Source organism: Geotrypetes seraphini, chromosome 1 (genome assembly GCF_902459505.1).
Source record: "Geotrypetes seraphini chromosome 1, aGeoSer1.1, whole genome shotgun sequence".
Classification (NCBI taxonomy): domain Eukaryota; kingdom Metazoa; phylum Chordata; class Amphibia; order Gymnophiona; family Dermophiidae; genus Geotrypetes; species Geotrypetes seraphini.
Window position 1 is genome coordinate 18,739,123 of NC_047084.1, and position 15,385 is coordinate 18,754,507.

Consider the following 15,385-nt stretch of genomic DNA (forward strand, 5'->3'; position numbering starts at 1 on the left):
AGGATGAAGTAGGAAAGAGAAAGTGAGATGGGGAAGGGTGAAGTCAGAAAGGACATTCAGGACAGAGGGAGAGGACCAGGATGGAGATGACAACAGGAAAAGGGAGAATAGATTGGGGCTGGGAAGATACAGTTGGAAAGAGAACCACATTTTGGGCAGAGAGCACAGTGGAGCATACCAAATCTGAAGAGGCAAGAGACAGAGAGATGAGGGTATGATGAAGGGAGATTCAGAGTGGTTTAAGATTGAAAATGGATCCAGGATGGCAGGAAAAAGGACTGACAATAGGGAGGAGACTGAGAGGGAAGGAATTTGAGCTGATAAGAGGGTGATAGGCAGGAGAAAGTAAATGAAGATTGTGAGGGTTAATACAGAGGATGAAAAATGGGGACAAAGGTGGTGAAATTTAGAGAGGGAGAGGGAGCCTGGAGCAGTGGGAATAGAAGGAATGAGATGTGTGGGGCTGGACTGGTAGGGGAATGGCACTGGGAAATGGAATGTTGGTAGGTATGTGAAAGTTAAAAAAAGAGAGAGAGTGAAGGCTGGGAAGGACAACAGGGTTAGGAGACAGAGAGGTAGGATGGTGAAGAATAGTGTATAAAAATAAAATATGTGGAATTAGCAAAGAGAAAGAAGAATGAGTTCAACTGGTGGAATTTAAAAGGAATGGTTGAAGAGAGGATTCCTGCCGGCTCAGCTGATGGGGATTTCCTGACATGATCAGACAAGGTAGTTGCTTTTGTGCGTTTTTCACATGGATGTTTTTATTTTTGAAAATGGCCAAAAATGGTAGACGTCCTAAGAACCAAAACGTCTACATTGGTCATTGGGTTTGTGGACGTCTTGCCCAAAACATCCAACCATTTGCTATCAAAAATGTCCCTCCACATTTTCAAAACAGAATACTGTAGACATAACTGAACAACGTTGTTTATCTGCTCATTTTTTCCAGATAACATAAAACATGATTACAACCTGCGTATTTATAGCACTTCAAGAACTTTCATTTCACAGATAAGCGTGAAATTAACTGATAGGATAGCTACATATCAATTTTTTGGCCAACCATCATTTAACATTCAGCATTTATTATTAGTGTTTTACATAATGAAAGTCTAAACTAGGGGAAATCCTAAGAAATATGTATTTTTTCCTCAACTTAAACAACCTATCATAAGATTTTTTTTTAACCACAGTGACAAATCTGTGCACCATGATTAGACATCCTCACTGAGAAATTGCTGCTTGTACTATACAACAGTGCAGAAAGTTCATATATTCAAAGTATGGCAAGTTTTCTTATTCATAAATGAGTGAAATCCTCACAGGAAGAAAGGAGAAAAACAAAAGTAACATACATTTCTAGGGGATAAAAATGAAAAATAAATGTCTGTGGAATCACCTTGAGCTGCATGGTACAATCACAAACATGAGTTGGTGGCAACAGATTCAGCTTGCTTTTGCATTAAGCAGCCTTATTTACTAAAAAGTCCTCCCTCCATCAACCCATTTTTTTTCTATAGGAAAATGGTTAATAAACAGGGTCCTAAGTTTATGTGCTTTATACTGAAGTCAGTCTGCCTTCTTGACTATAATTCAACAAGAGTGAACTATCCAGGAGATCTTCCTTTGCCAGGAGAGGGAAAGAGCAATACATATCAAAAACGATGCTCTCCTAAATGGTTACATAAAACTTCTGTAAGACTGAGTCTAAGTCTAGAATTTTAAGGCTCCTGCACACCAGATTGCTGCTCAGGCTGCTTTCAGTTGAAGTCACTGTTGCCCTGGCATTAAAGTTAATCAATCTCTGAGATCCTTCTCAGGTACCTGGAGAGAACAAGCCAAACAAAATACAAGATGTGAGGTGAAAGTCCCAAAAAATGAATCTGCACATTACAACTGATCACAAAACTGTAATAAGATAAGCAGACCAGATGAATCTTCCAGGATATCCAAGTGCTGGCACAAGGAGGGCAATTTTCAAAAGCAAGTTGCTTGGCTTTTGAAAATGGCTGTTCCTGTCCCTGTAAGTGCATTTACTGTGGGCAAAATGTGCATACTTTTACTGGCATTATTCCGAGGTATTTCTGGAGGAGGGATTAGTTAGGAAAGGCAACAATTAACATAATTTTGCATTTTCACACTATGCATGTTATTTTACATTACATTACATTACATTAATGACTTCTATTCCGCCTGTACCTTGCAGTTCTAAGCGGATTACAACAAAAAGATAACTGGACATTTCCAGGAATAGGAATACAATTAACGACGTAGGGCCTAATACATCTAAACGATAGCTGGACGTTTTCAGGAAGAGGAATACAGTTAAAGGCGTTAGGTCTAAATCACATGTTGAAGGGAGGATCCTAAGAAGGGGAGAGAGGGGAGAGGAGTGGGGTTAGGAAATTAGAATGTATTTCTTGAATAGTATGGTTTTGATTTCTTTTCGAAAAGCTTTGAGGTCAGTTGAAGCTGTCAGTAGGTTGGTGATGGAGGGGTCCAATTTAGCTGCATGTGTTGCTAGTAGGTTGTCGTACATTTTCCATATAAAAATTTATTTGTAAAAAAAAAGGGCAGGTGAAAATTTCTGCAGGTACTTTTTTTTCAGACCCATTTTATAAACGTTCTTTTGTATGTCAAGACATTTTCACACGTGTAAATGGGCTTTTATAAATACCTACATAAAATTATACCAGTGATAAGAAGGCATGTGCGTTTAGGTGATCCACATACAGGAACGTTCATAGTTGGACTCCAGTTAGAGTTGTGATTTATGTCTGATGTTTATAAAGTATGTGTCGCTGCACGCGCCTGGCCCTGTTGCTGCATCGGCGTCACAGGGAAAGAGCCCAGGCTCCGCAATGGACTTGCACCTTCAGCACAGCACAGCACAGCAAAGCATTGGGGCACCGTAATGTCCTGTTTTCAGAAAGAGAGCAACCCACTAGACTCTAGGGGGCTGATCTCTTTCTGAAAATGGGACATTTCGGCATCCCGAAGCTGTGCTTGGGGACGGGACTATCTATCTAAAAATGGGATAGTCCCGTTCAAAACGGGACATATGGTCACATTACCCATACCTGTACCCTAAATAACTATATAATAACATATTAGAAACATATAAATACCTTGTTCTTCTCAATGTGCACTGGTACTACACCCAGATGTTACTATTCCATAACTTAGAGGCAGATTTAGCCCCACAGCGGGTCCCACTACACTCAGCCATGATGTAACGTAATTGACATATCTAAAAGGAAGAAAAAAAGACCCAAGAAAGGAAAGTGTACAAGCAAGTAAAATTATGTTAGGTGCCATCGACTCATGCTCAAGTCCTAGTGACTTGATAAATTAGAGATCTAAAAAGAAATCGGTTTTGTGCTAATTGATTTTAAGGGGCTCATAATCAAAAGAGAATAATGTCCAAAAACCGGCCTAAGTCGGCACTTGGACGAACATTTCTCAAAAACGTCCAAGCGCCGATAATAAAACCGGGTTTTGGACGTATTTAAAAACGACCTAGGCCTTCATAGCGCCACTCAACTCCAAAGCTAAACGGAGCGTTTCGGGAGGTGTGTCGAGGGCGGGAGTTGGGCGGGATGTGGGCCGGCTTAGACTTGGACGTTGTGACTTAGACCATGTAAAACATGGTCTAAGTCACAAAAAACCACCTAAACTCACCAGATAAGCACTGCAAACACATAACACAGACCCCCACACACACTACTCCAGTGATCACCAACCGTCCCCAACCCCCATAAAAATTTTATTCACAACTTTAAATTTCAGCCTCCAGACCATCATCACCTGGCTGCCTGGCATAGGAAAGCCTAGTCGTCCAGCCCAGAGGCAGCTTAAGTCATCTTAGGGGTGGGTTAGGCACCCATAGAGAGGAGGACACATGCCCATAAGCCCCTGTAATCACTGCATTGATACTGAAACATGTGCACTGCCCTATACACCCCAAAACCCTTTTTTACTGGCATATAAATGGCTCCTGCAGCCATATGGGCTATTGGGGTGGTAGATAGGTGGGTCTAGGGGATTCTGGAGGTGGTTTAGGCCTAGGTGGATTGGCCCAGGTGCCTTAGGCCCCACCTGTGGGCGGGGTTTCAGATGCCTGGGCCAATCCGGCCCCATTCTGGAGCCGGCTGGCCTGCCGGACGGGTGGGCTTGGCACCCATCCATCCGGCCAACGTTGAAGGTATGGGGAAGGGGGGTGGGGGGTGGGGGGTTCGGCCGGGCGGGTCGCAGGTTGGCGGGGGGGGGGGCGATTGGGGGTTCTGGGTGGGCGGTCGTTGGGGGGAGGGGGGTTGTGTCGAGTGCAGGAGGGCCTGGGTATCCCTCCTGCCCGTATTGTAGTGGGGGTGGGGGGTAGGGGGTCGCCAAGGCCAGGAGGGCTTGGGCTCTCTCCTGGCCAGATCGAGTCGGGGGGGGAGGTCTCCGGGACCAAGAGGGCTTGGGCTTCCTCCTGGCCAGATCTAGTCGGGGGGTTGCCGGGGCCAGGAGGGCTTGGGCTCCCTCCTGGCCCGATCGTACTCGGTGGGGGGGGGCATGATCGCCAGGGCAAGAGGGCTTGGGCTCCCTCTTGCCCCGATATTGTCGGGGGTGCCGCGGGTGCCCGGGGCAGGAGGGCTTAGGCTCCCTCTTGCCCCGATGTTATGTGTGTGTGTGGGGGGGTGATGTATCGCGGCAGGAGAGATGCCTCATCTCCCCTACCGCGATGCCATCACTCCTCTACTCGAATTGCCGCGACTCGCGGCAGGAGAGACAGGGCATCTCTCTTGCCGCGGGTCGCGGCAGTTCGGGTAGAGGAGTGATGGCATCGCGGTAGGGGAGATGAGGCATCTCTCTTGCCGCGATGCTTGCGGTGGAGGGGTAGGCAGGTTGCTGGGGCCGCTGAGCTGATCGCAGCAGCCACGATCAGCTCAGCGGCCCCTTTTTCGGCACAGACCTGTTTTGACTTGTTCTAAGTCAAAAACGTATAAATGCCGACTAGGCAACCTGCCTAAGGTTTTGGTTATACCTGCTGCACGCCTAGGGGTAGGTCAGCCCACTTCCCGCCCACCGCCCGCCCTTTCCCCTCCTCTAAACACACCTCTTTTCTCTCTGTGCATTTAGAGGCAGCGGAAAGGCCTAAGCTGGTTTTAGATACGTCTAAAAACCAGCTTTTTTTATGGGTACTTGGACGATCAGGCTTTTTGATTGTCCAAGTAGCCATTTTGGACACTTTTTAGACATTTTTTTTTTTTGATTATGAACCCCTTAGCTTATATGATATTTTCAAGATTTGAATTTATTGGAGTACATTTAGGCCTCCTTCTACTAAGTTGCGCAGCTGAATGCTATGCGGCAAATGCTCCAACGCTCATTCAATTCCTATGTACATCAGAGCATTTACTCTGCTGGCCCGTACTGTTGAGCTTAGTAAAAGGAGGGGTTAGTTCACTAACATATCTTTTTTTGTATTGCATCAAAATTCCCCACTATTTATTTACGCCCCAAAGCAAAAGAAACAGTTATTACACAATATACAACACATACAGCTGTACAGGGTCAGGTGAAGTGTTTCATTAAGCGAGATGTTCTAGGAGGCAGCCTTACTCAGCGTGCTTGTCTTCTGTAGATGGGTCATACTCAGCAAGCCTTGTCTTAAGCTCTCTGTTTTCTTCCAATATAAGTTCATATTTCTGTTTGAGTTCTAACATATCTTAAAATCTGTCATGCATGCATAATTGATTTAAGGCTAGATTCGGTAAATGGCACCCAAATTTGGACGCCGGAAAAATAAACTCTGAGAGTTATTCTATAAAGGGCAATCTGTGATGAGTGCTCTTTATAGAATCGAGTGTGTGCTGATTCCTGTGACTAAAATAAGATGCTAGAACTTATGCCCGCATAAATCCTGGCTTGCTTCCTCCTCCCAAAGCATTTTTTTGCCACTTCAGCTTGTCCACGGTGTTCTTTGCTCACATGTTTAAAGACAATAGACTGCTTTCAGTCCAATTCTTTATATGTGAGGTTGCAAACCATTGGACCCCTAAGGAAGGCGTGTTCGCCGAAATATGGACCGTGTAGGTCCGGTTGGATTTTTATCATTGTACTTTTTTAATTGAATTTTCATGGTTTTATATGTCAGTGTTTAATAAATTATATCCACAGTTTTTGTTTTCATCGGTGGCTTGTTTTCACTGTGGATCATTGGGTCTCCCCATTTTTCTTTGTTGTGTTGCTTCCTCCTCCCCAAAATTCTGTAACATTGCATGTAATTTACGGAAATGTCCTTGATCCACCTATGTCTCTCCCATGGCCACACCCCCTTTTGGGTTGCACAGGACATAATTCAAATGCAGTGCTTTATAGAATTGTGCATAGGCAATTGTGCTTGCATATCCTAATTGTTGTCAATTAAAGTCAATAAATTGTTAGCGATTGATTTCTGCCATTAACTGGCTTGTTAACCAATTAAGCTGCATGCACATATTGGGTTTGCAGTGCACTCACATTTTTGTACATAAATTTGGGCAACCTTGCTAAAAGTTGAGTTTTAACATGTTAACCTATGAATTAACACATTACAATCAAATTGCATTCATTAAAAAAGTTTAATTAAAAGAATGTATGAAAAAAATTTGAAGAAACACCCAAAATTTGGGAAAAATTTCAGTGGAAACAAAGGTGATGTATTTTATTGGACTAAATGTATTTTGACAAGCTTTCAAGAGTTATTGTCTCCATCAGTAAGTGGAGAAAATAATCAATTATACTGGTTTAAATAATACAATCTCATCTATATTCTAGGCTGACTGCATATTCTATTGCAGCTCTGTGAAAGGTGGTGGAGGGATAGATAAAGGTGATGAGGCAGTTAATTCATCAAGTCTAAAAATGAAATATTTTTGCCTATGCGCATCCCTAGAACATGTTTAATTTGTATTTAATCACATATATACTAAACACTTTCAATTGCAACCTGTATATAGGGATTAGTAAATATTGCTTACTGAATGCATGTGCTATCAACCATATATGTACCTGTTAACCACTAGTCCATTGATCCTTCTATGTTTTTATTGTAAAAAAAAAAAAAAAAAATGATCGAAAGAATCATCATTCTGGGTTAATCTGTGTATCCCACCCCCTTTCTTCTTGTTATAAGAGGAATCTATTGCTACATTATCCAAAATTGTATGTAATATGTACCACAGAACGGCAATCTATCAATAATCTCATCTAATAATTTATTTTAGTCATATCTACTTTTTCTATATGAAAGTAGTAATTTGGTTCCACAGGAGTTGAAAGTTAACTGAAGCTACTTCTCTATAAAAAAATTATTTTAATGGATGACAAACAGAACAATGTGTTTTTGTTTATAACCTCAATCGAGTTCTTCAATATAAATGTAACCATAAAACAGAATATTGAAAAGCAACAGTCCATAAATTTAGTTTCCTAAAAAAATGAAATGCTTTCGAAAACAAATTTTCTGCTGAAGCAGCTACTTATAATATCAGCTCACAGAACAAATGGGCTAAATGATCCACGTATTCCAGCCAAGTGGCAATCTATTTCCATATTCCCCCACAACTTCTTAATTATAGAGTTCAGGTTGCCAAGAACAAAAGGCCCAGGTTTGGTTGTTCAAGCCCAATAAGGAACAAGATTACAGCCATTATACTGACACTTTCAGGTATAAGCAAAGCTTTAAGAGTTGTAATGATATATAGAGCATAGTGCATAGATTAGATTATCCCTCACCTTTTATCATTGTTTGAACTGGATAATATGGAAGACATGAATTCATTTGTCCGGCAGGGGTGAAGTACAAAATATGGTTGACCATGCAGTGGGTGTTCCTGCAAGAATTAAAAACCAAACTGTTAGTTACCGAAATGATTTGACAAATGGCACACCAAGAAATATCTTTATAAAATTCCAGGAGAATAGGCATGTAACACCAGAGGCATATATAGTATAATAGAATCACGATTATCCTGCACTCAAGCAACTGGCACTCTTACCCAACCAGCCCCAGAAGCAGCAGCGGTCCTAACCACACAACCTCCCCTCCGTCCCTTCCTCCAGCCCCTGAAGCAGCAGCGGCAGCCAGTTAGCAGAGGTAGCGCTTTAAACAGGGCCTTTCCTCTGCTGTGTCGGAAGTGATACGGCAAAGCAAAGGCCCAGCCGGGGCTGGCTGCGAGCAGCCTGTTTACAGCACTGCCTCTGCTGACTAGCTGCAGCAGCTGCTTCAGGTGAGGGAGGGGGCTTGGCAGGTCAGAACTGCTTCAGGTAAGTGAGGAGAGTCCAGGAGGCCAGACCCCCGCGGAGGGAGGGCAGACCTGGGGGCAGTGGGGGAAGTGCACCAAAAGTGTTTGGGGAAGGAGGGTCCAGAAGGTCCAGCAGGCAGAATAAAGGATAGGGGAGATGGATGGATGCTTGACCTACAAGTGGAGGGGGGGAGGGAGGGGAGAGAAAGTGACCTAGACAAGAAAGGAGGGTGGGAAGGGAGAAACAGATGCTGGACCTACAAATGGAGGGGGGGGGGGGGTTGATAGGAAGAGAAAGATAGTGACATGGGAAGGGAGACAAAACCATTTTTAGAGTAACTCTCAAGCAGCCAGAAACTAGTCATCCGGCATCTACCAATCTGCATGGGTGACAGATAACAGAGTTTACTGTACATACAGCTTTCTAAGCCAAGTAGCCTTTGAAATGCTTGATATTAACCAATAAAAATATTGAAAACCTCTCTAAGTAATCTCTATATAATACGCCCTCACATTCATCGCTCCTCACAGTCTGCCTATTTGTCTTTCCCCACCCTCATGTATGATTCTTGAAATCACTAGGAACACTGCCTTTTCCAATCTGCACTCACAATTGTGGAAACTCTTTACCCCAAGGCATTCATTCTAAACCCTCTTTCCCAAAGTCTAACAAACTAATTCAAGCCTCGCCATTTCAATTAGCCTTTTAATTAATATTTTTCCTCTGCTGTTTATATTACAATCATGTGACCCCATTTCTGAAAGCTTTTCATTGGTTAAGAGCATAAGAATAGACTTACTGGGTCAGACCAATGGTCCATCAAGCCCAGAAGTCCGTCCTCACTGTGGTCAATCCAGGTCACTAGAATCTGGCAAAAATCCAAAGAGTAGCAATGCTCCCCCATGTCTTTCTCAATAACAGACTATGGTATATAAAATCTGTAGCTCTAGTGAAACATTATTTTTGTTGCACTTCCTAAAACCTTATTCACCTCCTTGGTCACTCAGCTCATCTAAATAGAATCGTTTATGTCAGCACTTGGCGACTGATATTTTTTATTCAAGGCCCAGAGCTTTGGAATATGTTTCCCCAGCATCTCAGACTACAGTCTTCTTTTCAGCACTTTAAGACAAACCTTAAATCTTTGGTTCCCAACCCTGTCCTGGAGGACCCCCAGGTCAGTCGGGTTTTCAGGATAGCCCTAATGAATATGCATGAGAGAGATCTACATATAATGAAGGTGCCAGGCATGCAAATCTGTTCCATGCATTTTCATTAGGACTATCCTGAAAACCCGACTGGCCTAGGAGTCCTCCAGGACAGGGTTGGGAACCACTGCCTTAAATCCTTTATTTTTGCTGATGCTCTTTATTAGCCTCTTTTCCAACCCTATTTCTGGATGTACTGGATACAGGTCTTAGCAGCACAGCTTCCCTCCTTATGTATATTCCTCCCTCCCCCATCCACTATGTTATCCAAGATTTTGTAGTTCCCCTCCTTTTATGGGCATTTTTTTCCTTGCCATACCATACCATATAGTTTCCTATTTCTTGCAATTTTCAACAAGAAATCAATGCAGCTTACAATAAGATTGGAATCAGTTATTACATTAGCAATTAGAGTCTAGAGAGAAAATTGGGTAGAAATCAGTCATTATGAGGAGAAAAAATAAGTCTTTAAAATTCTTCTGAAGCTGTAATAGGAGGATATTTGACGTAAGTATTGGGATTTGAAGATGGACTCATATTTTTTTTGTTGCACATGATGAGGTGAGGAGGCAGTTTAAGAAATTATGTCTTTCTTGCGTTAAGGAATGAATGACAATATGGAATAAATGTCACATGACATACAGAATGGGGTCATTACTGTTATGGATGTGGACATCCTGGTTAAAGCTCCCTATAGATGGTCTGAGGGTTAATTTGATGTTGACTATTCCCTATATTTCAACATAAAAAATGAGAAAAAGAATGCTGATCTATGAGCACAAAAGTAATTTATTTAAATTCATCCAAGTATACTTTATGAATAAGAGTTTTGGATTATACTGTATATCAGTCTGTGAGTATTAAAATAGAGTATTCCCTCTATTTGACAATGGAACACTCTTGAGAGCTCTGAGACTGTTGCGGATCCACTTAAAAACAAGCCCAGGGGGTGTCAGTATTAACATGTCTCTTAGAAGGTAGTCCTCAGCAACAGTTCTGGAATAATATGCCTCCTACTCCTCAGCAATCATTTAACGGTTTTCTACAGCCATTAAGGACTATTATTAGAACATTCACTCTGAAGCTCATTCAACTTTTTTGTCCTCTGGGCTCTTATTATGCAGAATATGCTAATAAGCTAAGCTTAAATTTGAAGACCTGGATGAAGATAATTTTATTAAAGACAAATCCAGAGAAAACAGAAGCCTCATGGTTGCGTATAAACCCTATTTTTTTTTTTAAACTCCTGCCATGATTGATGATTATGTCCTACTTTGAAGCAAAGCACCTGAAATTTAGATGTTATTTTTATTTTTCATATTAATTTTATGGAGCATATAATAAGCATTTCTAAAAAGGCATTTGCAAAGCTTCATTCAGTTTTGTCTGCTGCAATTTTTTTAAATTATTATTTAACAAATTTCAGACTTTAAAACTGTGGATCATTCTCTCATCATTTCTGTATGAATTTTGTAGATACCAAAATAATCTATTTATAGACAACTGTTAGCCCTTAATGCAGCCTTGCACTTAGGGCTCTTTTTACAAAGCTGTTGTAGCGATTCCCAGTGTGGCAAATGTGATGAAGCCCATAGGAACTGAATGGGTTTCATGGCATTTGCTGCTTAGGAATCGGTGCCATAGTTTAATAAAAAGAGCCCTTAGTTTCAAGTTGTGGCTAAGAGATAATTGTATTTCAATTTTTACCCTGGATTCTTTTTCTTTTTTGAAATGTCTTTATTAGCATTTGCAAAGGGAACATACAACTAGGAGAGGGGCGAGCATAGAAAATTATAACAGGTGGATTCTTGTATATGTGTTTTGTTTAAACTGCTTTACTGTTAATACTGATAAAAGTTTAGATTGTAAGCCGCCCAAGAGGGTTCCCATTGGAGTGGAATAGTAAGATTTTAATAAACTTGGTTGTGCACAGAGAGGATCGGAGCTTCAAAGGAGGGTCTTTGGAGGACCCCAGGATGTGCGGAAGGATCAAATGGGGGAGCTGTAGTGGAGCAAGATGAGATCAAGTGGAATGGGGGACAGGAGGACCCCTAAGATACATGTAGAAGGGGATTAGATAGGGGGGGTTGCATTGTGAGGAGGGGGACACTGCTGCATCTCCAATGTCAGCTCATTGCACCACTGGACTGCCAATAGCACAGCTGCACTTACTGCCTCCTCTTGAGATAATGACACGTTCAGATGTACCATCAGCAATCATGACAATTAGCAAGCTGTACAAACCCTTGAACTGGCTGTCCTGGCCAGCCATACCTCCACCTGCTCATATCATATACATTTCTACACACACACCCCACAACTTCAACGTATGTCATCTAGTTTTACCATTTCTCCTTTTCTGGAAAATATTTGTTTCCATATTAATATATTTCAAGTATTAAATAACTGCATCATATCTCCGCTATCCCTTCTTTCCCCTATGGCAATGTTTATCAACTCGGTCTTGGAGTACCCCCTTGCCAGTCAGGTTTTCAGGATATCCACAATGAATATGCATGAAAGAACTTTGCATATAATAGAGGCAGTAGATGCAAATCAAGTTTATGCATGTTCATTTTGGATATCCTGAAAACCTGACTGGCAAAGGGGTACTCCAGGACCGAGTTGAGAAACACTGCTCTAGGGTATACATTAGAGCACTGTTCTTCAACCACTGGTCCGTGGACCGGTGTCGGTCCACAGAAATTTCCTGCCGGTCCACAGGGTCAGCACATGCATCAGGCTCAAATCAGTGTTCTTCAACCGCCGGTCCACGGTGCGACTGACGCGGCAATATCTTTGAGCCAGCTCCCTCTTTCTCACTGATTCAGTGCACAAAGCCACGGGCAGTGGCTCCTACGCGCGTCCTGCGAACCAGAAGCCTTCTCTCTGATGTTGCAACATCAGAGGTAAGGCTTCCAGATGAGGCACGGGACGTGCAAGGAGCCGCTACCCGCAGCTTTGTGAACTGCATCAGTGAGGAAGAGGGAACCGGCCTGAAGATAACATTGGGGGGCGGCATAAAATGGCCAGGCGGGAGCAGGCCAGAAGGTAAGGCATAGCATGGAGGGAGGAAGACAACAAAGGTAGGGGGATATGATTTCATTTTTGAATTTAGTGATTGAATTATGTCAATTTTGAGAATTTACATCTGCTGTCAGTGTGCTTTGTGTAGTTTAATTTTGTGGTTAACCATTATGTGTTGTTAATAAGATTATATTGTGTATCTGTGAAAAATGAATGGAAAATATAGTGTTACAATTAGTACTATTATGGGGGCGGGCGCTGGGGTGGAGATTGGGTAGAGATGAGCGGGGTCTGGCCCACGACTTAGCCCAGTGTTCTTCAACCGCCGGTCCACAAAATAATTATTTTATTTCTGCCGGTCCATAGGTGTAAAAAGGTTGAAGAACAATGCATTAGAGCAGTACCAAAAGGCATACTTCACTGTTCAGCCAAAAATGAATATTTACTCTTTTTTTGCCAAATACAAACACTAAATATGAATAATGGGCATTGAACTTTAACATAACAAATAATAAAAGAAGTAATGAGAAATCAGAGATCAAGTGATTATTCAGTAAGATTTAGCACATTAGAGTCCCAGATACTTTAACAGATTATTTTCTTTTCAGGCAGCAGTTAGAGAAAGAGAATTAAGCCAGTTACACTTCTCCCTCCGTATTCGCTGTTTCAGCAATCGCGGTTTCGATTATTCACTGTTTTTAGCTAACTGGCTCCTCCCCCCAAATTACATCAGCTCCTTGTGACCCTGGGCAAGTCACTTAATCCTCCATAGCCCCAGGTACGTTAGATAGATTGTGAGCCCACCGGGACAGATAGGGAAAATGCTTGAGTACCTGATTGTAAAACCGCTTAGAAAAAAACCTTGATAGGCAGTATATAAAATCCTAATAAAACTTAAAACTTAAACTTAAACTTCATAGAGAAATTGCTGATTTCAAGTGCTTACAGAGAAAATCGCTGATTCACAGCACTTTCTTCACCATGTTTTTCTTCTCCTTCAGGAACAGGCCAAGTCTCCCACCATGTTATTTGCAGTTTCACCCTATTCACAATGGTTTTTAATAGAAAATAGTGAATAACATATGAAAAAATTATTCGCAGTTTTTCTGTATTTGCAGCTCTGTTAATCCCCTATCACAGCGAATACGGAGGGAGAAGTGTAATAACTAGTGCAGTGTCCTATAAACATTTCAGAAAGCTCCTTAAAATGTATCTATTTGATAAATTCTTATAAGAGATGATCTGTATTGAACAATTTTGATTTGTAATTCCTGAGAATGTCCCAGTTTCTTCAAATTATAAACCACATAGAACTGGAACGCAATGCGGTATAGAAATGATAATGCAATGTATTCAAATTTAAATTACTATTTGGCCAAATACAAATAACATATTCAGAGCTGAATTGAAACCAATATTCAGTATACCCCTAGTCTACAGGCTCCAGTATACCCCTAGTATATGGTCTTCCAGTCTCTTCTCAAATGCCCTTTGGCACAAGCCCCATACCATTTTTGTCATTTTCCACTGGACTACTTCAAGTCTTTTTACATCCTTAGAAAATATGGCCTCCAAAATGGAACAAGATACTCCAACTAGGGTATTAACACTTCCTTTCTTCTGCTGGTTATGCCTCTCTCTACTGTATGTAGCCTAGCATCCTTCTGTCTATGGCTACTGTCTTGTCACTCTGTTTCATTGCCTTTGGATCTCCAACATCATGCTTCTAATATGCAGCTCCTTTTTTCATGTTTTCCACTCCCTCTGGGTGTCCACTCCTGTTACAAATTTTGGTATCATCTGCAAAAAGGCAAACCATGCCTTTTAACCTAAAGTTAGGTAAGGAAGAGTTAAGTAAATTGCTCAATATCAGAAGGAGTATCAATGGGATTTGAACTCTGGCTTCTCTGGCTCTCATCCTGCCACTTTAAACCCCTATGTGGTTTACAATTTGAGATAGACAGCAGATACTATTGGATCCTGAGATGAAAGAGTGTATTCCAGAAGGAGATTAAGAATGGCACTATACTTGGTTGTTGATCTTGGGCAGATAGAATATTTTTATTTTTATTTATCGGAAACCCTGTTAACTTCGACATTATAGTTTTCAAGGGCTCAAAAGGTGTACAATGAACAATTTCTGCCTGTGTTGCCCGGGAATACCCATGGATTTTTCCCCAGAAACAAAAGAGCAGCCACCTGGACCTTCAAAGACTTAAGAGTTAAGCCTTGCTCCAGGTCCCTCTGCAAAAACTCCAGAATTAAAGCACTTCTGTTTACTAGAGGGAAAGCTTGTATTAGAAATAGCAGTGCTCAAAAGATTCTCCTGAATTGGACATGGGCCAAAGATATAGACCGTGAGCAGAGTAGAAATGACAATCTAAGAAACCCATGTTCCTCAAGCAATGCCTGTCAAATGCCAGGTCATAAAACACAAGGAATAGGGATCCTCCATCACTACCAAGCCCCGACCTCCATAGAAGTGGAGGGACTGCAAATAAGTACACCAGATCTATATACGATGGCCAATGGAGTTAGTTTGGAGCCATCAGGGGCAGGAGGAATGGATGCCTGGCTGTTCTTTGGAGAATTCTGATAATCAAAAGCCAGGGTGAAAAGATATGAACAGATTCTTGCTGCACTCAGGGTTGTACTTGCATATTAACACCTTCCTGCAGCTTTAGAACTGAGCATACTTCATATTCTCACACAAGACCACTAGGTTGAAGCACAGAGGACCTCAGTGACCCAATAGGAACTGAAAGGCAGAGAAGCTCAGTGTCCACAACCCTGGCTGCAGGACATTCCAGTGAGGAAGTCTAGCTAAGCTATTCCGGTCTCCTGTTTTTTTGTTAATGCAAGCCACCAATATTAAT

General features: G+C 41.9%; 1 protein-coding gene across 1 annotated transcript in view; it reads right to left on the minus strand.

Moving 5' to 3' along the window:
* Nucleotides 1-918: 918 nt before the first annotated feature.
* Nucleotides 919-15,385, minus strand: part of ATG10 (autophagy related 10) — a 218,283-nt gene continuing 203,816 nt past the window's right edge. Inside the window, exons 6-8 of the mRNA XM_033923911.1 lie at nucleotides 7,765-7,862; nucleotides 3,132-3,253; nucleotides 919-1,827 (exon numbers count right to left, since the gene is read on the minus strand). Coding sequence (XP_033779802.1) covers nucleotides 3,142-3,253; nucleotides 7,765-7,862 — 210 coding nt within the window. The 3' untranslated portion in view covers nucleotides 919-1,827; nucleotides 3,132-3,141. The remainder of the gene's footprint in view (nucleotides 1,828-3,131; nucleotides 3,254-7,764; nucleotides 7,863-15,385) is intronic.